Source organism: Dendrobates tinctorius, unplaced genomic scaffold (genome assembly GCF_039654945.1).
Source record: "Dendrobates tinctorius isolate UK_male_01 unplaced genomic scaffold, ASM3965494v1 ptg000162l, whole genome shotgun sequence".
Taxonomy (NCBI): Eukaryota; Metazoa; Chordata; class Amphibia; order Anura; family Dendrobatidae; genus Dendrobates; species Dendrobates tinctorius.
In genome coordinates, this window is record NW_027361829.1 from 38,615,068 (window position 1) to 38,639,464 (window position 24,397).

Here is a 24,397-nt window from a genome sequence, read left to right on the forward strand (position 1 = left end):
CCTGTGTGAGAACACTTGCCACGGTGATGGAAAAGAAGCAGCAGATGCGGTTGATGTGACAGCTGATGGTTGGTGAGGCCTGCTAGTCCGCATTTTAGATCAGTGTGATTCCCAGACTAAGGCATGTTGATTGCGCATGTGTTGGTTCATGCATGTAGTAGTGAAATTATTGCAATTTTTGCCTCTACTGAGTATTTTTTAGCAAAGTTGGCAGATAATGTGAGTTGGGTCATCGTTTGTGGTCTGAAAAAAGGCCCAGGCTAGGCAAACCTTGCTGCCCCTGCGAACTGCAGACTCGCAAGTGGTGCTGGCCACAGTCACAGTTGTAGCTGAGGATGCAGTGCTTGTCGCGGTTACATCACTCTGTGTCTGCGCGGGAAGCTGCAACGTAACCTCCTTGTCTTCCTCCACCTCCTCTGCTGAGCTACTCAGCTGCGAGCCTCTGGGTTCACACAAAGTGGGATCTACAACCTCATCCTCTCTGTTCTAGCACTTCTCGCCCTGAGAGTCACCCTCATCCTTTTCCTGCCCTGACAGAACAGTACAGTCCGCATGCACCTCTAGTATCTGAGTTTCATCAGTGTCACCTCCATCCTCGGGGGTTAACATCTGGTGATGAGGGTCTGAATTCTGCTTGGACCCTTACTTTGTCCGGCCCTGGATTCAACAGTAAAAAATTTTGGCCATTGGTGTAGATGCTTTCCCCCTCTGGATTCTGTGAATCTTTGGAGCAGACCTCTGAAGCCCATGTAATAGAATGTGTGAACAGCTCTGCAGATTGGCCCATCTGTGGTTCCCCACAGTTAGTTGGGTGGTTGGAAACAAGGGTGACTGGGGTGCCACTTCTGAAGATTGTGCTGTATGTGATGTTAAGGTGGAAGAAGAGGAGAAGCCACTTGATGTAGCGCTTTCCATCCACTGGAGTACTTGCTGTTTATGAGCTTCAGTTACAAGGTGTACCACTGTGCAGCTGCCAAAGAAAGGGAGTCCAGTAGCCCGTCCAGTAACAGATGTTGTCATTTGTCTTTCGATAGGAAGAGACGGTGTTTGTTCAGTTGAGCTTTCATTAACGTTAACATCTAACCCACATACACGTCGAACACCAAGCCTATTCCCCCCTTCCACCATGACTTTGCTTCTTCCCACTCATGTTGTGTGTACCCTTACCTTCTTTTAAACTGATGTTTCACAACCTTAGGCCCAGACCTGTCACTAAATGAACAATCAGTAGTTATTCTCTTAGTTTGCCTGAACCACACTCTTAGAAATATCTATTTATAATAGCAAATGAGGCCTCTTGATTCCTGACTGCAACACAGTTTTAGCCCAAATGATTTGGATTAGTAAATGGGGCCTCCTGACTGCAATAAAGTTTTAGCACAAACAATTTGGATAAGCAAATAGGGCCTCCTGGTTGAACCCCAATATTAGGTCTAACAATTTATTATTAGCAAATGGGGCTTCCTGATTCCTCACTGTAATGCAGTTTTAGCCCAAATGATTTAGATTAGAAAATGGGGCCTCCTGACTGCAACACAGTTTTAGCACAATCTAGTTAGATGCTGGATGATCGATTTCACACAGGACAGATTCCTATGCTTGCAGCAGCAGGATTGGCCTCTCTGCACTGTTGAACTGAGAAAATGGCTTCAGGAAAACAAGATGTCCGAATTTATATAGAGAGGGGCATGTTACTTCGGCAGTCAATCACAGAAGCCCTTGTGTTATGATCTTGTGGATGGTTTCTGCGCCCTGATTGGCTGCCAGAATGTACACACAATTAAAAAAGGAAAAAAAATTACACTCCGCTGTTCCTCTGACCTAGACACACCCAAATGCCTCATAAAACATGTCCCCCCGACTCATCATACAGCACCACTAGTTGAGATTTGAAATTAGCGAAAGTTTTCCGAACAAGTTCGCTCATTTCCACATACCACATCTCCTGGGCAGGGAAGGATGCAAAAGAGAGTATACAGACATTACTGCGGGGGACCACAGCTGACCTTTTCAGGCTGAAGATGGAGTTAAAATCAACTCCCAAACTTACTGACATTTATAGAAGACACTTTCTTTAAAGAGTAACCGTTGTTTTAATTTTTATTTCATAAACCAATGTTAAACATGAAAATAACCAACTTTGTAATATATCTTATTCGAGAAATCTGCTTCTTTCTCTGACAGAATTGACCCGTCATTATCAAAATTCTCAATTCTGAGGTAAAATCTGTATTCAGTGAATAATACAACACCAAATGAAACACCAAACACATGCATTATATATGAAAAGGCGAGAAAGAGATGGAGTAAGAAAATATACAAAAATATACCAATAATCCGTACCCCGTGGAGTCACAGGAGCCACGGGGTACGGACTATTATTTTCTGTCATGGAACGTAAATAAATGCATTTAAAGGGATTGTCTCATCAGAATGCAACTGGCTCCTGATGTTTACAGGAGAAAAGTACAGCCATGTATGAAGTGTATCATTATGTAGAGAAAAAGGGTGGCTCAAGACTGCTAGAACGACAGATCAATGCAGATGGACTCCAAGTTCAGGCTCACAGAATGTGCGCGGATCCATATGTGATTTAAAGATACTTGAATACAAGGAAAATAAAGAAAATGAGATTCCATAAACATAAAAGAAATGCAAAGTAATTGCATTTACCTCTCCACTAATGGAATGTCCCCATCTGAAAAATGAAAGAAAAACCATTAGAAAACAGAATGAAATAAAAACTATTTGCATTTCTTAAGCCGAATATCATTGAATAAATCAGACAACACTAAAAATATCCAGAGGTAATGAATAAAAACATTACTGATACATCTAAGGATGAGTTTCCCTAAGGTATCCCATTATTTTACCACATGCTACACTAATAAGTATTGTAGGTATACGGATGTCTTATCAGGGTACCATCATTTTACAAAAAAAACAACAAAGAATTAAAAATTGTCACTACAACACTAACTCAATTGCTACATGTTTATATAAATGCAGCCATGGCAATTATTTGGAATGTGACATGGAATTAAAGTGTATCAGTAATTTCATGTGACTTTTCTGAGCAAATGTCGTGTGTACACAAGGAAGAACGCTATATTTGGTCATTCAATAACTTGTATCTAATTTTTTCATCAGTTTAAGTTTCTGCATGGTCCAGCTGTAATTATTAGGGGTTTCCAGACTAGTGGGTGGAGACTAGCTGCTATGAAGTCTCCCATCCACAATGTCAGAGGATTCCTACTCTCTTTTGTTTATGTAGCAAGGAGAACAATATAGAGCAGTAATGAGCAGTGTAGCAGGGAATCCAGCACGGGTGTGAGATAAATCCCTTACAAGAAATCAGAGTACGGTATGTATGTTTGAACCAACTCTCCCCCACTCTCCTCTTTCCATACACTTCAAGAGCTGTAAATTGACACCACTGGGAGTTTATAGGCCATCTAAAAATAATGGTAGAGAAAGAAGTAAATATATATATATATATATATATATATAGAGAGAGAGAGAGAGAAAATATTTTTTGCATAATAATTTGGAACACAGTGTGTATATATATATATATATATATATATATATATAATCTAACACTGTATTTGCGTTTACTATTGAATTATGCAAAGTATATTTAAAAGACTGCAAACATGTAAAACTTTTTACACTTTGCTTCACTATATCTTTTTCTTTTGCTCTTGCAAATGAGACTTATGCTGGCCAAAATGTTATTGCATGCATTTTTTAGGCTTCTGTAAGCACAACAAAATGAATGGAGAAATGTCATTAAACCTATGATAAGAGCTTCACAGGTATGTGCTGAGACCAAAGTGCAAGCTGCAAAAGACAGGAAGGGGGGTGATCAGAAACTGAAAACATACAGCTCCCCCAAAGTAAATGCCACAGTAGAGACATGATACTGTGTATAAAGAACCATCTTGCTGTGTGTGGGGGCTGTGGCAGCCATTATACTATGGAGTGTCACCGTCTGAGGATCATGCTTTCTGTGGCACTGTTTGTGGGTGCAATCATACTGTAGTGTAGTGGATGAGAACACTTAGGGTCTTAAATAGGGGCAAAACTATGGAGTAAGTGCCGGAATACATGGTCCTCTTCTTGTCTTTAAAAGTTGGAAGGTATGACCTTCTGTGGCTGCAACTTTGTGCCGAGACCCTGCATACATTGCAGACTACTATATTTTAGGTGAGGGTGGCCCAATCAGGACTTTTGTTATTGGGCCCTATGATTTCTATGCATGCCCTTGCTATAAAGGCCTATTCACATGAACAATTTTAATATGCAAGTGCTATCAGAGTTCAGTAATAATGTCTATAAAGCGCTGTGGAATTAATGGCGCTATAAAAATGAGTAAAATATATAAATAAATAAAACTTGCACTAAAACCACTGACTCATTAAAGTCAATAGACTAATTCACATGTTCAATTTTTCGCAATGATTATTGGTGGATCCCGAAAAAAATATTGCAACTTGTAGAACTCTGGCTCAATTCTCGATAGAATTTCAAACCTGCTGTGGCAAACAAACAGGACAAAGACACAAAACTGATTGAACCAAGATGTATAATTCATCTGTTTTTCACTGGGGAAACACAGAAAAGTTGGTCCAGTAAATACAACGTCTGGACGTAATCTCTGCTTCTTTTAGTTCAATCATTTGCAATGGTTGAGGTGGAAAGGGAATTCATGAAACCCTACAGCTAAGAAAAAATAACTAATTTCCATATGGCATATGAAAGCATTGTCTTACAGACGTAGAAGAGAACACTGGTCAATGGAAGAACTGAAGCATAATACTCCATAGAAACCAGCATCTTCAGAGGCTAGTAAATAAAAATAATGCAACTGTCACATTCAACTGCCTCATCGCAAGTTTGAAGTGTCCTGTTGAGAACAAAAAGGGCACATCCCGCTGGTTGGCTATATTTGATGCTGTGTGCAATGACTAAGTCCTCAAGGAAAAGTGGTCACGTAGCAGCAGTAGGGCTTCAAACACTTGGAGATGAATCTGTTCAACGTTATTATCCTCGTCTCATCTGCTATTGGCATGTGGTAATTAAAGCCCCAATGTTCACAAGACATCAGATTCAAAAGGCAGAATAAGTTGTAGTCAGTCAAAAAGCTTAGAAATAGAGCTAGGTCGTGATGAAACTACTAGTGTCACACAAAAGGATCATAACTCTGTAGGACCACCTGCTATATTTTGGAAAAAAGCAAGTGGTGATGGACCAATATAATAAAAAAGGAAAAAGTCCATATTTCTCAACAGAGGAGGCACTCTCAATGTCTAGCAGTAGTAGTGCAAGTTCTCCAAAATCAAGAGCGTTTGGTTACATCAATTCTGTATTCCTGTTTACGAAAAAAAAACAGCTCTTTTAGACAAATAACGAGTGAATAAATTGCCTTAGTCCCTTCATTTTTTAAGTGTAATGTTTTTAACCTGTAAGCGAAACTTGTCATTATTTACAATAATTATATTTTTTATGAGTTTCTATTTTACCAGATAAAACGCTTTTGAATACACACAACTGGCAGAACTTTTTCAAATGGTCATTCTTTTTTAAAGGGAACCTGTCACCATGAAAATGCAGCCCAATCTGCAGGCACTATGGTAAAGAACAAAGATTGATATTTAGTTTTGTCAGATAAGATTCAGTATAACCTGAGTTGTCATCATATAAACTTGTGCTCTTTCTGAGATTTTTGGTCCAGTGGGTGGTCCTATCACTGATTTACCGCTATCTACATATGAACTTTGCTATTAACAAAAAAGGACCCATATAAGCCTAGGTTCATACTGCATTAAAGCAGTCCGTTCAACGCATAGCATTGACGGGTTGCGTTAACGCTATAGCATAACGCGATCGCTTTATGCTATACCGCTAGCGCAGATGCTTCATCTGTGCTAGCGGTGACGGACCCTTGGATGCTGCAGCCCGCATCCGAGGGTCCGTCACAGAATGACGGCACATCGCTAGCGCATGCTGATTATAGCATGCTTTGGTGATGCGCCGGATAATGGGGGTTAATGGCAGCGTTACCGGATTGCGTTAAACCACGTTATGCCGTGGTGTAACGTAATCTGTTAAACGGACTGCCTTAATGCAGTGTGACCCCAGCCTAAGAACCAGAATAATAGGCACAACTCCCATAATATAGCAAAAACAAAAGTAGTAGGAAAAAGAGACTTACAGAGTATATGTACTGTGGTGCAGTAAAGGGTATAGTGCTGGATGGAAGATATATTTCTCCCAGCAGGATAAAATTTGGCAGGGATTTTCCCTAATGTTGAGGACCTACAGTGATGTTACGATTATGTGATCAGCTCATGTAATGTGTACCCCACCTGTGGGTGGGGTTATGGGCTATGTAATGGACTTTGTTTTTTGGCACATGGTCTGTGTGTGCAAGGTGTGAGGAGCTAGGCTGGAGTTAGCTTGAACTTGATATATTGGACTACACCTGCTGCAAAGGTTTTGCGACTAGACTCATAGCAACCCTGGGAATGGCACCTGGTGGACGCCACTGACCAGGCAGCCGCTTAGTTAAGCCCGTCCCGTGCAAGGGTGAATGTGAGACCAGTGGTTCTCCAAGTTGGAGTATGTTGGGTTTTATTCCTTACTTTCTGCTACTTACTGTTTAAAGTGTCATTAAACCACTGAAGTTTGGACTCTAAGCCTGTGTGTTGCCTCATCACTGCGGCCCCGCCACTGCCTACCAGGGCAAATCCCTACAGTACCCAATAAAAATTATCTTTATTAACTAAGACACAAAGTACAAAAATAATGAAAAACAGAGGCTGCTAAGCACACCTGCAGAGGAAGATAAGCATATGCAGGTGCGGTTTAGAAATACATGTTAGGTATAAAGTAGATTTAGAATGATCCACTGTAAGAGGTTGGATATAACTTTCCAAAACGTTCTGATTAAGACATAACGAAACGTGCGTTGAGGTGGTGTAATTCACATGTAAGTGATTTTTTTTTTTTTACTTTAGATACTCTTCTGTTTAATTTATGTTTTGGAAAGTTATATCAAACGTATTATAGTATATCTAGGGGATCATGCTACATCTATTTTATACCTAACTTATATTTCTAACCACCATCTGCATATGTTTATTTTCCTCTGCATGTGTGCTTAGCAGCCTCTGCTTTTTATTATTTTTGTACTTTGTGTCTTAGTTAAAAAAAGTTCATTTTTATAGGGTATATATACTCTGTAGGTCTCTTTTTCGTACTTCTTTTGGTTTTGCAATATGCACTTTGATACAAAGAAGGCTGATAGGACCGTCCACTGGACCAAAAATACCAGAAAAAGTATTTAAATTATTAAATTACAGGTTAGCAAATTGGATTTAAGTGTCATAAAGATGTTATTTTTTGTTTTTCAAATAAACTCATGGATGGTATTGTGTATCAGGGCTCTTTGGATCACTGAAATCAATATCAAATGCCTGTGATAATTAGTTTACCAGGTGAGCCCAATTAAAGGAAAACTACTTAAGAAGGATGTTCCACATTATTAAGCAGGGCACAGGTTTCAAGGAATATAGGAAAGAAAAAGGATCTCTCTGCTGCTGAAAAGCATCAAATAGTGCAATGCCTTGGTCAAGGGATGAAAACATTAGATATTTCCCGAAAACTTAAGTGTGATCATCGTACTGTTAAGAGATTTGTGGCTGATTCTGAGCACAGACATGTTCGAGCTGATAAAGGCAGAATGAGGAAGATTTCTGCCAGGCAAGTTCATCGGATTAAGAGAGCAGCTGTTAAAAAAAGCCGTTACAAACCAGCAAACAGATATTTGACGCTCCTGATGCCTCTGGAGTCCCTCGAACCTCAAGGTGTAGGATCCTTCAAAGGCTTTCTGTGGTGCATAAACCTACTATTCGGCCACCCGTAAGCAATGTTCACAAGCAGAAACGTTTGCCGTGGGCCCAGACATACATGAAGACGAATTTTCAAACAGTCTTGTTTACTGATGTGTCAAGCAAACCTGGATGGTCCAGATGGATGGAGTAGTGGATGGTTGGCAGATGGCCACCATGTCCCAACAAGGCTCCGACGTCAGGAAGGAGGAGGAGTCATGTTTTGGGCCAGAATCATGGGGAAACAGCTGGTAGGGCCCTTTAAGGTTCCTGAAGGTGTGAAAATGACCTCTGCAAAGTATATAGAGTTTCTGACTGACAACTATCTTCCATGGTGTAAAAAGCAGAAACGTGCCTTCAGGAGCAAAATCATCTTTATGCATGACAATGCACCATCTCAATATGCAAAGAATGCCTCTGAGTCATTGGCTGCTATGGTCATAAAAGCACCATCTTCCCCTGACTTTAACCCTATAGAGAACCTTGGGAGTATCATCAAGCAAAAGATCTATGAGGGTGGGAGGCAGTTCACATCAAAACAGCAGCTCGGGGAGGCTATTCTGACTTCATGCAAAGAAATACAAGCAGAAACTCGACAAAAACTCACAAGTTCAATGGATGCAAGAATTGTGAAGGTGATCTCAAAGAAGGGTTCCTATGTTAACCTGTAACTTGGCCTGTTAGGATGTTTTGGAGTTAAATAGCTTTTTTGTCAATGTGACCTCCTAATGTTGCAAATTCCACAAATAAGCATTTTCAGTTCTTTAAAACATATCAAATGTTTACAAATTCTACTGTGCCTCATAATTTGGAACAGTGCAATTTGAGTTTTTATTCATTTTGGAGATTATACTGTTATCATTGGGAGGTTTCTTCAATAAAATTCAATGTATACTCTAACGCAGTGTTCCCTAACTGCAGTCCTCAAGAGCCACCAACTGGTCATGTTTTCAGGATTTCCCTTAAAATTGCACAGGTGAGATCCGCTCACCTGCACAGGCAATAATTTCACCACCTGGACGATACTAAGGAAATCTTTAAAACCTGACCTGTTGGTGGCTCTTGAGGACTGGAGTTGGGGAACACTGCTCTAACGGGTGATGACTTTTATTAGACTGTCATTTGCACCGACCATTTAGGAAAATCAGAGAAAAATATCATTTGCATAATAATTTGGAACATGGTGTAAATTATTAAATTACAGGTTATACCGAATCTTTTCTGACTAAACTAAATATCAATCTATTCAGCTCCACTACATGGTGCCTGCAGATTGGACTGCATTTTCATAGTGACAGGTGCAATATAAGTCTGTTTTGATTTTCCCTCAAAAACATTGCTTCGCCTCCAGATGTTGTAGACAGATTCAAGAAAGGCAACTTTTACTAAATGTTGCATTTTTTGGGCACATCTCACTCCAGTCCCCAGAGTAAAGTTTCAAGCGGAGTTTTCAACTTGGAGTCTTGTTAGACTGTGATGGAAATGTATACATTTCATATAGATCTCACTTGCATGTATATACTCCTATATACATATATATATACAGTGGGGCAAAAAAGTATTTAGTCAGTCAGCAATAGTGCAAGTTCCACCACTTAAAAAGATGAGAGGCGTCTGTAATTTACATCATAGGTAGACCTCAACTATGGGAGACAAACTGAGAAAAAAAAATCCAGAAAATCACATTGTCTGTTTTTTTTTCATTTTATTTGCATATTATGGTGGAAAATAAATATTTGGTCAGAAACAAAATTTCATCTCAATACTTTGTGATATATCCTTTGTTGGCAATGACAGAGGTCAAACGTTTTCTGTAAGTCTTCACAAGGTTGCCACACACTGTTGTTGGTATGTTGGCCCATTCCTCCATGCAGATCTCCTCTAGAGCAGTGATGTTTTTGGCTTTTCGCTTGGCAACACGGACTTTCAACTCCCTCCAAAGGTTTTCTATAGGGTTGAGATCTGGAGACTGGCTAGGCCACTCCAGGACCTTGAAATGCTTCTTACGAAGCCACTCCTTCGTTGCCCTGGCGGGGTGCTTTGGATCATTGTCATGTTGAAAGACCCAGCCACGTTTCATCTTCAATGCCCTTGCTGATGGAAGGAGGTTTTCACTCAAAATCTCACGATACATGGCCCCATTCATTCTTTCATGTACCCAGATCAGTCGTCCTGGCCCCTTTGCAGAGAAACAGCCCCAAAGCATGATGTTTCCACCACCATGCTTTACAGTAGGTATGGTGTTTGATGGATGCAACTCAGTATTCTTTTTCCTCCAAACACGACAAGTTGTGTTTCTACCAAACAGTTCCAGTTTGGTTTCATCAGACCATAGGACATTCTCCCAAAACTCCTCTGGATCATCCAAATGCTCTCTAGCAAACTTCAGACGGGCCCGGACATGTACAGGCTTAAGCAGTGGGACACGTCTGGCACTGCAGGATCTGTGTCCATGGTGGCGTAGTGTGTTACTTATGGTAGGCCTTGTTACATTGGTCCCAGCTCTCTGCAGTTCATTCACTAGGTCCCCCCGCGTGGTTCTGGGATTTTTGCTCACCGTTCTTGTGATCATTCTGACCCCACGGGGTGGGATTTTGCGTGGAGCACCAGATCGAGGGAGATATACTGATAACAAGTTTAAACAGGTGCCATTACTACAGGTAATGAGTGGAGGAAAGAGGAGACTCTTAAAGAAGAAGTTACAGGTCTGTGAGAGCCAGAAATCTTGATTGCTTGTTTCTGACCAAATATTTATTTTCCACCATAATATGCAAATAAAATGAAAAAAAAACAGACAATGTGATTTTCTGGATTTTTTTTTTTCTCAGTTTGTCTCCCATAGTTGAGGTCTACCTATAATGTAAATTACAGACGCCTCTCATCTTTTTAAGTGGTGGAACTTGCACTATTGCTGACTGACTAAATACTTTTTTGCCCCACTGTATATAATCACAGCTAACATGAACTCTATAATCAAATTGCTAAGAATGGCCTAGTAACCCCTGTGAGCAGCCAGTGGAAACCAGACTGGGCTTTTTTGGCATTTTCCAGACACCGAAAACAGGAACTAGCACCAGATGTTCAAACTGATGTCTCCATTTTTGTTGAATAGCAGGAAAAGGCATAGCTAAGCATATATTGCTAAATAAACCCTTTTGTTAGATATCTTCTATGTACTCAAACAGCCAATAGTATTGAAGCTCAACCTTATGTTAATTAACTAACCACTTCTATATGTAATTATAAAACCATGTATGTGTAATAAACCTTCAGAGGATTGAAGGAATGCGATGCTGTAACCATGTGTACAGGGTTTCATTCATGTCATTGAGTGCTCAACATACTCAGTTTAATTGGGAGCAGCCTCAGCACACACAAGGATAGATTAATCCCAGCCAAATTTCCATAATAGACAAAAGTGCAGCGTTTAAAGGATTTGCAACTTGTGGTGCAGAAAAGTCACAAAAAATGTTCAAGACAAAACTAAAAAGCATATTTGATCTTGTGCCAAATTTATGAACAGCATATGCATTTAGAAGAAATTGGTGCAAATGATGTGACTGAAAACAAGACAAATAAAGAAAAGTGACTTGATATCTCAAATGATAAATTGGAAAGTGTATGTCTTAAAGTCGCATAATTCTTTTCATCACCTTAAGCCACTAGGTAGGACAAATCAGGTAGACTGCTTTTCCTGGAATTTAAGGAACAGGCACATCCACTTTCAAAACATCTAACTTTTTTTTATGAATTTAAAACTAAATCTGTTGTTTTGTAAAGTTTGTTGATTTTTAATGTTTACATGCAGACATTGGCATGTATACATTTTTGCCTATCTTAGTCATTTAATTCAGAGGTGTTCTGTTTAAAGGGTTGTTTTAATTCAGTATTAAACAGAACCCACCATGTCTGATAACCCTATTAACTTGCAGATATAAGGATCAGGAAGATGTAATCCAATAAAATAATTTTATCCAAGACATGTTAAAATGTATGTATTAAAAATAAAAATGAACAAAGGAAAGGAAGGCTGGGGGGGTCCCCATAACAACAAACTCCACAAAATGCGGCACCAGGGGGAAATTGGACTTTATCTCTTCCAGGAGCTGCCGGTTTTCAGTCATATAGGCGTGGCTGGAGCAATTACAGTCTCCATTCACATCACAGAGAGCAGCGGCTGTAAGCACATCTTGGTACTGATTGATAGCTAGCTCAGTAGGGTGTCAGTCAGTGTCAGGTTGTGCTTATAGCCTCCACTCTCAGTGCTGCAAACAGTGACTGTAATTGCTCCAGGCATGCCTGCATGACTGAAAGCCGGTGGCTCACTTACAAAATTACCTTAATTTTCTCCCGTGTGCCGCACTTAAAGCAATGTGGCAGGGCACCTCAATAACCCTATTAATCTGCAGATAAACCATATATCTACAGGTTAATAGCATTATTGGACCTGATAGGTTCCCGCCTGCCTTTCTTCTTGGATGGGAGCAGTTTAATCCTGTAGCAAGACTATCAGGAGCAGCAGTATTGTCACATCTCTGGCCCAACTGTGCACTCTTATTCTGTGAGCAGAGGCAGCTTTGCCACGGCAGCAGAGGAAGAGCTGAAGAGAACTGAAGTTGGCTGGATCTACCTAGACAGCATCACCGCAGCACTTACAAGCGCTATGGGAAAGAGCATACAAGCATGTTACTCCTCGCCTAGTGAACTGACCATCTCTGATACACCGCAGAGGTGACTGGTTACGAAAGCAATGAGTCGCCCACAATAACATTACAAAATTCCTCTGTTTTTGGGAATGAATGTATTTATAATAAAAGATAAATAAAGTCGCTTGTTTTCACAAGGACTTTATAATTTTAACTATTTATGATGAAGAGAAAAACACTTCAAGGCTTTGTTTGGGTCATAGCAGAGTCATGAACAGGAAAGTCGATATGTTGAAAAAAATATTAAAAAAATAAGTATTCCCGATGTAGGATGTAATAATATGTCCTAATTGGGTTCCCAAGCAAAGAGTGTGCTTCAGCATTAAACTTGCATCATACTCGGCAGTTGTAGGCTTTGTCACACAGCCAGCATCTGGCTGTACCTACAGGAACTAGAGCGTGCTAAGATTGCTGTTGTTTAACTATTTAAATGCCGACATAGAATCATAGAATGGTAAAGTTAGAAGAGACCTCCAGGTTCATCGTATCCAAACCCGTGCTCAATGCAGGATTCACTAAGCCATCTCAGACACGTCTGTCCAGCCTCTGTTTGGAGACTTCCACTGAAGGAGAACTCACCACTAGTGATGAGCGAGTATACTTGTTGCTCGGGTTTTCCTGAGCATGCTCGGGTGTCCTCCGTGTATGTTGGCGAGCTCGGAGGTTTAGTTTTCATCGTCTTATCTGCATGATTTGCGACTTGTAGACAGGCTGAATACATGTGGGAATTCCCTAACAAACAGGCATTCCACACTTGTATTCAAGCCGTCTAGCAGTCGCAAATCATGCAGATAAGACGATGAAAACTAAATCTCCGAGCATGCCAAAATACACGGAGGACACCCGAGCATGCTCGGAAAAACCCGAGCAACGAGTATACTCACTCATCACTACTCACCACCTCTCGTGGCAGCCATACTCTGCAGTCCTTTCACCATTCTGATCGCTGTTCTCTGAACTTGCTCCAGTTTTTCAATGTCTTTTTTAAAATGTGGTCCCCAGAACTGGACACAGTATTCCAGATGACGTCTGACCAAGGGGTTCAATCACTAATAGCAGCATTTAAATGGTGCGATTATAGGACTGCCAAAGAATTGTTATGGTAGCCGAGGACTGCTAAGGCTATGTGCACACGTAGTTTTAGGTGCTGCGGATTTTTCCGCGTGGATTTGGAAAAAAACGCAGGTAAATCCACAGGTCAAAAGACCTGCGGTTTACCTGCGGATTAGCCTGCGGTTTAGCCCTGCGGTTTCACACCTCTACAATGGAGAAGCTGTGAAACCACTGCGGATTCCGCACAAAGAATTGACATGCTGCAGATTTGAACCCGCAGCAAATCCGCGTGGAAAAATCCACAGCATGTGCACTGCGTTTTTCAGTTTACCACTGAAAACAATGGTACTGTACAACGCACCTAAATCTGCTGCGGACCCGCAGCTGCAGAAACGCTGCGTATCCGCAGCAGAATCCGCAACGTGTACACATGGCCTAAAGATTTCCTGGCAGCGATTATAGCCTCTCTGTGAATCCCAACCAATGCTTTCTCTGTAGCATTGCTGTATAGAGAACAAGCTATCAAATATGAACCACCCCACTTTTCACAGTTTAAGAAATAAAGAAATTAGAATATTTGGTACTGCCGTATTAGGTCAGCCTATCAAAATGTAAAATTAACCACTATGGAAAATGCCGTGACGATGAAAAAAATTGAAATCCAAAATTGCTGTTTTCAGTTGCCATTCCTTTCTAACAAAATGCAATAAAAAGCGATCACAATGTATGCACCCCAAAATAATATCAATTAGCTCTTAAATGGTATTATAAGCCCCTTCTATCAATGAAAAAAAGTATTTTTTTAACCACTTAAATATAAAAAAAAATTATATGCAAGTGTGGTTCTGCCGCAATTTTACCTAGAGCATCAAGTGAACACACAAAAAACAAAACTGTAAACAAGGGCAGGAATGCATTTATTTCATCACTTTCTGAACTTTTAAGTGTTTTTCCATTTTTAAAGTATGCTGGATTGTAAAATAAATGGTGTCATTCAAAAGCACTACCAGTCCCATAAAAAACAAACACTCGTGCGGCTATGTTGAGGGGAAAAATAAAAAAAAGTCAGTAGAGAAAAAAAAAATCTGCAAAAACAAAACACAACTGGAAAAAAAATGACAAAGGCGGCTATTAATGTAAAATGCTAAATGACTTTCATGTATTGTTGGGTGTCTACTTCCAAAAAGCTTTATTTGTATGTCATAGATGTGAAAATGCAGAAACCTATTCGCAAAAAGGAAAACTGACACAATATGCAAGGTGTCCTGTTGTTCATAATCATGTTAGAGTCTTGGTGATTGCAGCTCTTATTGTGTTGTTTAAATACATGATTGGATGAAGCTTTCAAAAACCCATACAGATGGAACAGATTGTTTTGGTTTTTTTTCATATATGGATTATTAGCATGTTTGAGGGAGATTAAAAGGAAAAAATACCTTTCGTTATCTTGTTCCTTGCTGGTTTTTTGTCTACTTGATAAAAGAATATCTTTAAGTGTCTGGAAAAGAAAAGAAATAGCATTGGACAATATCAAAACATGCAACATTTCAATCTTGCAAGGTTGACAATTTTCTGATACCAAAAGAAAAGAAAAGCTCTTAAAGGGAATCTGTCACCCATTTTTAGTGATATCATGTAAAGATATCATTCAATTCTGTGTCACAAAATGATTATATTAGTACTTTTGATTCCCCCTGACCCCGCACCTTTGATGCATAAATACCTTTTTTATCTCAGTTGAGATGTATGTAAATCGCCGCGGTCTGGACCGATGGGCGGGGCTTATTAACCTTCTCCCCCCCTCCCTGTCTTGCTCTACGCATTTGTTCGTTCTTCTTCCTGCGTTCACGTAGTGTTTCTGCGCTTGCGCATTGAAAAGGCCTCCGGCGCTTGCGCAGTATGGTATGCCCAACTGTGGGCAAAGCATATAATCGGTACTGCGTATGTGCCGGTATTTTTCAGCACGGTCTATGCCCCTCAAGTCTTCACATACAGGACACACTTCCTGGCCGCCGTAAACATTGTAAAGCTCTGCGCAGTGCTGAGGAAGCCATACTGCGCAAGTGCTGGAGGCCTTTTCAACGCGCAAGCGCAGAAAACTATGGCATCTGTGATATTCACAGATGAAGTTACGTTCAGCAAGCCGAGGGGGGGGGAGGAGAAGGCGAATAAGCCCGCCCATTGGACCGGACCACGGCGATTTACATACATCTCAACCGAGATAAAAAAGGTATTTATGCATCAAAGGTGCGGGGTCAGGGGGAATCAAAAGTACTAATATAATCCTTTTGTGACACAGAATTGAATGACATCTTTACATGATATCACTAAAATGGGTGACAGATTCCCTTTAATACATTTAAAGACTCAATTGGAATATAAATTATATATAGATATATAAATAGAGATAGAGAGATGATAATTTCAAGTGTCCCATTATGGGCTATCGCAGTGTCTGTTATGATGTATTCACATTGCGGGGCTGGGAATCTGGGGCCTCCACAACACTCAAGCGTGATCGCCTGATGTCAGTTCATGGGCAGCGCGCACTGCGCATGCTCGAGAACTGTTTTCACAGAGCAGGAGCCGGCATAGGAGACAAAAGGAGGCGGGGCAGAGGCGGCAGCACAGGGGCATGATGGACAGTTATGGGAGGCAGGGCGCAGACAGCAGAGCAGGGGCATGATGGACGGCTATGGGAGGCAGGGCACAGACGGCAGCACAGGGGCATGATGGATGGTTATGGGAGGGCGGAGCCCAGACGCTACAGAGACATGATTGACGGCGGGGAGGCGGCTGCTTCAGGGGGAAACTCCATACCTATGGGACTCATTACAGGTATGAGGACCTATTTAAAAAAGTTAATATTTCGGCGTTACTGGGGGTCAGAAACGGAAGAGCCACCTTCACAGAATGCAGCCTTAGTGCTGCTGAAGGTGATTCTTTTAGTTAAAAACGCCCAGGGGAGGTGACAGGCTCCCTTTAAATAAAAAGAACCTAGACATGTTTGGGATCTGTGAACTTGTAATGACCTGGAGAATCTTAAAGGCTGGTCAGTTTTAGCATTTAGTGAACATGGTAAAAAGAAATCCAACAAACAATTGTGGAATTGCAGTTTTTTGCAATTTCATTGCATTTGGAATTTTTTTCCCGTTTTCCAGTACATGATATGGTAAAATGAAAGGTGCCATTCAAAAGTACTAATCACCCAGCAAAAACCAAGCCTTCACATGGCCATATTGATAGAAAAATAAAAAAGTTATGGCCGTGGAAAGAAGGGGAGCAAAAAATGGAAAAGCAAAAACGGAAATACCCCTGGTCCTTAAGGGGTTAAATGAGTTGTCGCCACAATCACACTGGTATGAATATTTCACATATTTATAAACACCAAGGAATGATCATAAAGAACAAAAAAAACAGGGCAGAAACTACCCATGCTGACGTCGAGGGTCTTGGAATCCGAATTAACAGTACGTGTCATTCTATTTTCGACAATCCCCGCCAAGACAGCGCCACAGGAGCAATACCAAAGAATAATGCTAGGGAGGGATTAAAGCCTGAAGAACTTTCCTTCCAAAAGGTTAAACCCCTGTTTGACAAATCTAGCCTATAATGTACGGTATAATGACGGTATTGACAGAGGACCAAATAGCGGCTCTGCAGATTTGCTAGATGGAGGCACTAGCCCTATCGGCCCAGGAGACAGACATGCCTCTGGTGGAATGAGCGTTCAGAAATTCTGGAGGAGATAGATCCTGGCTCTAATATGACTCGCAGATCGCCTTCTTAAACCAGTTTTCTAAAGCATTTTTTGAAATTTTCTTCCCTTTGTTGGGTCCACCATATTGTACAAAAAGATTCTGATCTCTCCTCCAGGGCTCTGTCTGTTGCAAGTAGAAGAGAATAGTCCACCATGGAATTCCTCTTTTCTATAACTTGTCAGATTCTGACAAAAAGAAGGGAGGACTATCTGCTGAGATATATGAAATTCTGTTGTGACTTTGGGTAAGAATGATGGGTTTAGCTAGAGAACCACCCTATTCACTAGGAACTTTAGACGGGGCTCCCTGACGGAGAGTACCTGGATTTCACTAACCCTTCTTCCTGTTATGTCAACTAGAAATGCTGCTTTCCATGATAGTTTATGTGCATCAAGGACATTGGTTCGAAGAGAAGCAAGGTTAGACCTTTAAGCACAATATTCAAATCCCTTGATTGGATTCCATTGAATCTTTTTGGATGTGTTTGAGAGGCAGCTGTCATAAATCTCTTTATCTATCGATGATCCACCAATTTTCTATTGAAATACGAGCTTAAGGCCGACACCTGAATCTTGAGGGTACTAGGTTTTAACCCTTTTGACAAGTCCTCCTGCAAGAAATCCAATATTTTGTCAATGTCCGTATGGAAAGATCCAGGGGAAGGGACCTATGCAATAACCTGAAGGTCTTCCAAATCTTAGCATAGATGGAAGCTGTAATCTACTTTCTGCTCTTCTGGAGGGTATGGATCACTTCCTCCAAGAGGCCTCTAGCTCTTGGGATTGAGGCTTCAGAAGCAAGGCAGCTAGACATAGGTTCTGGTGGTTGAATTATAGATTGGATCCTGATGCAGCAGTTCATGGACTGGAGGCAGGACCAATAGACTCTCTCTATCTCTAGGCTGTTTAGTGTCCCGAACCTTCATCTTTTGGCCATATCAGTGCTATAAGTATAGTCTTGACCCCTTATGCCCTGATTCTCTGCAGTGTTTTTGGCAGCAAGGAGATCGGCGGAAACGCATAAGAGAGCTTGGACTTCCAAAGGTGGGTGAATGCATCTACTCTCGCTGAAGTGTTCTTGGGATCCAGGGAAAAGTATGGTCTTACTTTTGCATTTTGGTTATTTACAAACAGATCTACCTCTGGATAACCCCATCTTCTTAAAATTATCTGGAAGATATCTGTATTTAGACTCCATTCTCAGGTATGTATAATCCTTCTGCTTAAAAAATCTGCTTGAGTGTTAATGAAGCCTCTTAAGTGGAGAGGTGACAAAGACAGGAGGTGATGTTCTGCCCAGGCGAAGATTCTTTCCGAGATTTTCGTATCTCATGCTCCCTTGATGTCTCAGAAGGGCCCCTGTAGTCATGTTGTTCGAATAAACTCTGATGTGGATTCCCTGAAGCAGAGATGTTGCTGCCTTGAGGGTCTCTTCTACTGCCTTTAACTCCAAGAAATTCATGGACTGACAGGTGCTCTCTGGTGGCAAGGTTCCTTGGAAGGCCACACAGCTCCCTAACTACTCTTGCTGGCATCCGTCCTCACTGGTGTCAGAAGATGCTAAATCCATGGCATTCCTTTTGACAAATTTTTCAGACGGAGCCACCATATCATGGTCGCTTTTACATGGTACAACAGGCGGATTATGTTGTTGAGAGAACCCAGAGATTTGTCCCGGCGGGAAAGAAAAAACACTGCAGGATTCTTGTATGTGCCTGATATCAAGGAACAACCTGGATGCAGGATGTCATGGACCCCAGGATTGACATAGCAAACTTTATAGAGACTGTCATCCTGTTTTTCAAAGTATAGACTCTTGATCTTAACTGTATTTGTTTTTTCTTTCTTTTTAAGGAAATTCCCAGTAAAATCTTCTTGGTAGAGGGATTCAAGTCTGATTTGTCATGATTCACCAGCCATCCTAGAGATGGCAGACTCTGGAAAGTAGTCTGCAGATGCTCCTTGAGTTGTGGAACAGAGGGAGCCAATAATAAGAAATTGTCTGGGACAATACAGATGTTCTGCTTTCTTATAAATGATATCACTTCTGCCACGATTTTTGCAAATAGCTGAGGAGATTAAGAGATCACGAAAGGAAGGGCGTTGAATTGGTAATAACGGATCTCGTGTCCTTGTATGACAGCAAATCTCAGAAAGGATGGATGTATAGGCACGTGGTAGTATGCCTCTTGAAATTTGATGGTCGTCATGATGAAATCCTTGGCTATTAGAGGAATTGTGGACTTTATAGATTGCATTATGAATCTTCTGCACATAACATGGTGGTTCAGACGGTTTAGATTTAAGATTATTCTGTAAGACCTTGTTGGGTTTTTTTTTAATTAAAAATAGATGAGAATAGTGGCACCCGCCTGGTTCAATCAGTGGAATTGGCAATACCACTCCTGACTCCTGCAGGTCTTAAAGCCCTGATATCAGGATCTCTTGTAGTTTTGGGGATAACAAGGATGTTATTTCTAGTGTCCGAGGAGGATGAGATGAAAACTCGAGTTTTGCCTATACTCCAACAGATTTTAGAATCTTTTGGCCTGACCAGATTTCTTGTACCATGAGAGAAATTTCGCAATTCTTCCTCCTATACATCTTGCATCATTGCCTCTCCTGTTAGTGGCTCTGAAAAATATTCTTTCCTCTTCCTTCTTTAGGATAACTCCAGCGTCCCGACTTATCCTTCCCTCTGTACTGTAGGGTTTGGGCCTGTGATGGACAAAAGGATCTTTTCTTAAAAGATTTTTGCTTGGGAACAGATTTTTTTTTTCTATTCAATGCATTTTCTAAAAGATCATCCAGGACAGATCCGAATACATATTCCTCCCTGAAAGGAATGGAGCAAAGCTTGCACTTAGAAACAATATCTCCGCTCCACATCTTAAACCAGAGTGCTCTTCATTAGGAGTTAGATAAGACCGAAGATCTTGCTGCTAGCCTAACTGACTCCGCTGAAGAATTTGCTAAGAATCCTGTAGCTTTTAGAACTAATGGTAAGGCCATCCCTAGTAGCACCCCTACAGAGATGCACTTCCAGATGTAACCAAGGGAACATGGATCTCGCTACACAGGTTGAAACGACATTCGTTCTCAATGAAGCCACAGAGGTTTCCCAAAACTTCCTTAATAAACTATCCATTTTCTGGTCCATTGTATCTTTGTGTTGAGAGGAGTCCTTTGCCACCATAGCTACCTGAATATCCACTTTTCTAATCTCGGACCACCATTTGGCTATGTCTTCTTTAAGGGGAAATCTATCCTTTATTTCTTCTAAAATGCTCAGCCGTTTTTCTGGAAACTCCCATTCATAAATTCTGTATGTTATCATGTATGGGGAATACTAATTTCCTTTTTCACTTTAACCACTCAAATATGTCATCCTTGATGGTTCAAGCGGTCTTCTCTTCTCTTCTTCTACCTCCACTGTATTTCTCACAGCTGGCAACAGTTCCTCCATATCTTCAGAGGAAAAATAATATTTCTTATCCTCCTCCAAGTTTCGATTTGAGCTTAACTCCCATTCTTCCAGCCACTCGTCAGAGATGGAAACATCTGCTTCAGAGTCAGAATTACTCCTAGGATTGTATTTCCTAGAGACAGATTGAGAGAAGACCCGAATCTCCTGCCGTACCATTCCTCTTAATTCTTCCATAAGGGAACGTTGCTCCTCTTTTATAATCTTCACCGCACAATCCTGGTATAAAGGTTTTTTATGGGCAGATGGGAGCTTTATACTACAGATGGCTCATTTGCAAATTGCAGTTTTCTCCCTCACTGGTGCAGAATCCTTCTCTCCCTAAAATAAAAGAGGGGAGATGCACTAAATTTGGATCCTGCCCAAAGAGTGAGAACTTACCCATACCAGCAATACTTACTGGCTCTGGGTTCGCGCTGAGCTCTGTAGATGCAGACATTAGAGACACCACACCTTCCATAATCAAAGACCTACCTTAAGGTGTTTTCTTATCAGTGTCTTCTTATAAGGGCAGAGATTGTGATTCAGCATGCTAGCATCCAATGGGATGAAGGATTCCTCCTTCGTTTGAAAGAGACCGGTCCAGGGTTCCTTTATTGTGTAGTTCCAGCGGTCCGTTTTCAAATTCCCCTTTCGGGACTCCATGCTTTTCTTACTGGAATGTACCCGGAAGTGATGTCACACGCAAAGAATCCTGGCCACTTCCGATGCTTCCTGGAACCAAGCACCTGACACCACTCATCATTATCCTGAGGTGCAGGAGAGAGGTGATGTCCCGCTTCTGAAGGTGCATGAGCTGCATAAGGAGGAAAGTTGTGCAATCGACCTCTGCAGCCCGGCTTTCAGGTAACATCCTAGATGATTGCTTCGCTGGCCACAGCACCCCACAGGTAACCTTTTCAAGGACATAAAAAACACTGAGGATGAATGTTGGGGAGTGGCAGATTCAACCTCTTTGTGTTTCCTGTCCCTTATTTGAATGGGGAGGCTATGTCCGGTAGTGGTGTTGTGGAGGGGATTGGAGAAAACCGTGATTTTATGAAACCTGCATTAAGCAGCCCAGTAAGTGACATAGTTGGAATTGGGGGTCTCTGCCCCTACATTCTGCTGCTTGCAGAGATTACATCACAAAAAAAACCTGGAGACAGATTTTCTTTAAATTCCACTGAGAAGCACGACAGCGCTATTTAAAGTGATATCGCACCCCTCCTCCCCAAATAATAACAACAATGTCCTTTATCAGCAGAGCAGCATACAGTTGTGGCCAAAAGTATTGACACCCCTGCAATTCTGTCAGATAATACTCAGTTTCTTCCTGAAAATGATTGCAAACACAAATTCTTTGGTATTATCTTCATTTAATTTGTCTTAAATGAAAAAAACACAAAAGAGAATGAAGCAAAAAAGCAAAACATTGATCATTTCACACAAAACTCCAAAAATGGGCCAGACAAAAGTATTGGCACCCTCAGCCTAATACTTGGCTGCACAACCTTTAGCCAAAATAACTACGACCAACCGCTTCCGGTAACCATCAATGAGTTTCTTACAATGCTCTGCTGGAATTTTAGACCATTCTTCTTTGGCAAACTGCTCCAGGTCCCTGATATTTGAAGGGTGCCTTCTCCAAACTGCCATTTTTAGATCTCTCCACAGGTGTTCTATGGGATTCAGGTCTGGACACATTGCTGGCCACCTTAGAAGTCTCCAGTGCTTTCTCTCAAGCCATTTTCTAGTGCTTTTTGAAGTGTGTTTTGGGTCATTGTCCTGCTGGAAGACCTATGACCTCTGAGGGAGACCCAGCTTTCTCACACTGGGCTGTTGTGAGTTCATTTTACCCTTCATTACTGAGGCCCGAGGAACTCCCTCTTCTGGTAAAGAAAGGTAGTGAGCCTGATTAGCAAACACCTGAGGCTGATGATGATGACTGGCTGAGTGGAGTTACTGACTGGATATAAGGCTGCCGACGCCCTTCTGCCCTGCGGGTGATTTCTCTGTGGGATCCTTGGAAACCAGTCTGAATTCCTGCTCCTCTAAAGCTAAGTTTGCTGCTCGGCCTTTTGCATTGGTGCTTTGACTTTGTTTTGCTTTGTTTTTCTGGATTTCTGCCATTCCCTGCTGGGGTGTGCTGAATTCCTTTAGCTCTGTCTTCTGAAAATACCTGAGTGCTGATTTAGTTTTTGAAGCCTAGCTGCTTCAGGGCCTTTTTCATATCAGCTTGTTGGCTTATGTCTTTGATAGGGTTTTGGCAGATTGCAGACAGCAGCCTTCCTGTCCTTTCCTATCTAGGTAGTTTTGGGCCCCGTCTTTGCTTAGTCTATCTTTCTGTCTGTGTTAGTGTTTTCATCTTGCTTCACCGTCATTATATGTTGGGGGCTGCCTATTGCTTTGGGGTCAGCTCTGGGGCAGTTTAGATTTCCCTTCTTTCTTTAGGCCTATTTAATTCTCCGGCTGTGATCGAGGGGTCTAGGGCATCGTAGGAACCCCCCACGGCTACTGCTAGTTGTGTTGATAGGTTCAGGGGTCTGCAATCTGATAGTTGCCAACTTCTCTGGTTTTCAGGACTTAGCTTGTATTTCTGTTTTTGCCTCCTATGGTGACTCATTCATAACAGAATCACCCGCCATACCGCAGATCCTAGGGTACTCAATAGCAGGAAAGAAATGTAAAAAAAAAAAAAAAAAGTGTGTATATTTTTTCCTCTATATCTCTGAGGCCGTAGGGGGAATTTTTTTTTTTTCTCTCAATGGAGATAAAGCAATTGTCTGATCGTGTGGAGTAGCTCGCTGCGGAAGTGCGGGGAATTTCCGCCTACCTTGCTCATTCACATGCTGCTGAACCAAAGATTCCTACACCTGATGTATTTTTTGGGGATCGGTCTAAATTTTTGAATTTCAAAAATAATTGTAAATTATTTTTTGTCTTGAAGCCTAACTCGTCAGGGAGCTCCGCGCAGCAGGTTAAAATTGTCATCTCTTTGCTGCGTGGCGATCCCCAGGATTGGGCGTTTTCTTTGAAACCAGATGATCCTATTCTGACTAAGGTGAACGCATTTTTTCAGGCCTTGGGGTTGTTGTATGACGAACCTAATGCCATTGATCAGCCTGAAAAGACCCTGCTGGCATTGAACCAGGGTCGTGATTCTGCAGAGTTGTACTGTCAAAAATTCCGAAAGTGGGCAGTACTTACTACCTGGAATGACAATGCCTTGGCTGCTCTCTTTCGGAAGGGGTTGTCAGAAGCCGTAAAAGATACTATGGTGGGATTTCCTGTTCCCTCTGGTCTTGACGATTCTATGTCATTAGCCATTCAGGTTGATCGGCGTTTGCGCGAACGCAAAGCTGCACGAGAGGTGTTGCCACCTGTTGAACAAATGTCTGAACCTATGCAATGTGATAGAGTTTTTTCCAGAGAGTAGCATCAGGAGTTCAGAAGGCGTAATAAGTTGTGTTTTTTCTGTGGAGATGCCTCGCATATTATTTCTGTCTGTCCTAAACGA

At 41.4% G+C, this 24,397-nt stretch overlaps 1 protein-coding gene across 1 annotated transcript in view; it reads right to left on the reverse strand.

Annotated features, from left to right (window-relative positions):
- Positions 1–24,397, reverse strand: part of DPY19L1 (dpy-19 like C-mannosyltransferase 1) — a 342,123-nt gene that overhangs the window by 43,270 nt on the left and 274,456 nt on the right. The window contains exons 16-17 of the mRNA XM_073549963.1: positions 15,091–15,152; positions 2,674–2,698 (exon numbers count right to left, since the gene is read on the reverse strand). Of these exons, the coding sequence (XP_073406064.1) occupies positions 2,674–2,698; positions 15,091–15,152 (87 nt within the window). The remainder of the gene's footprint in view (positions 1–2,673; positions 2,699–15,090; positions 15,153–24,397) is intronic.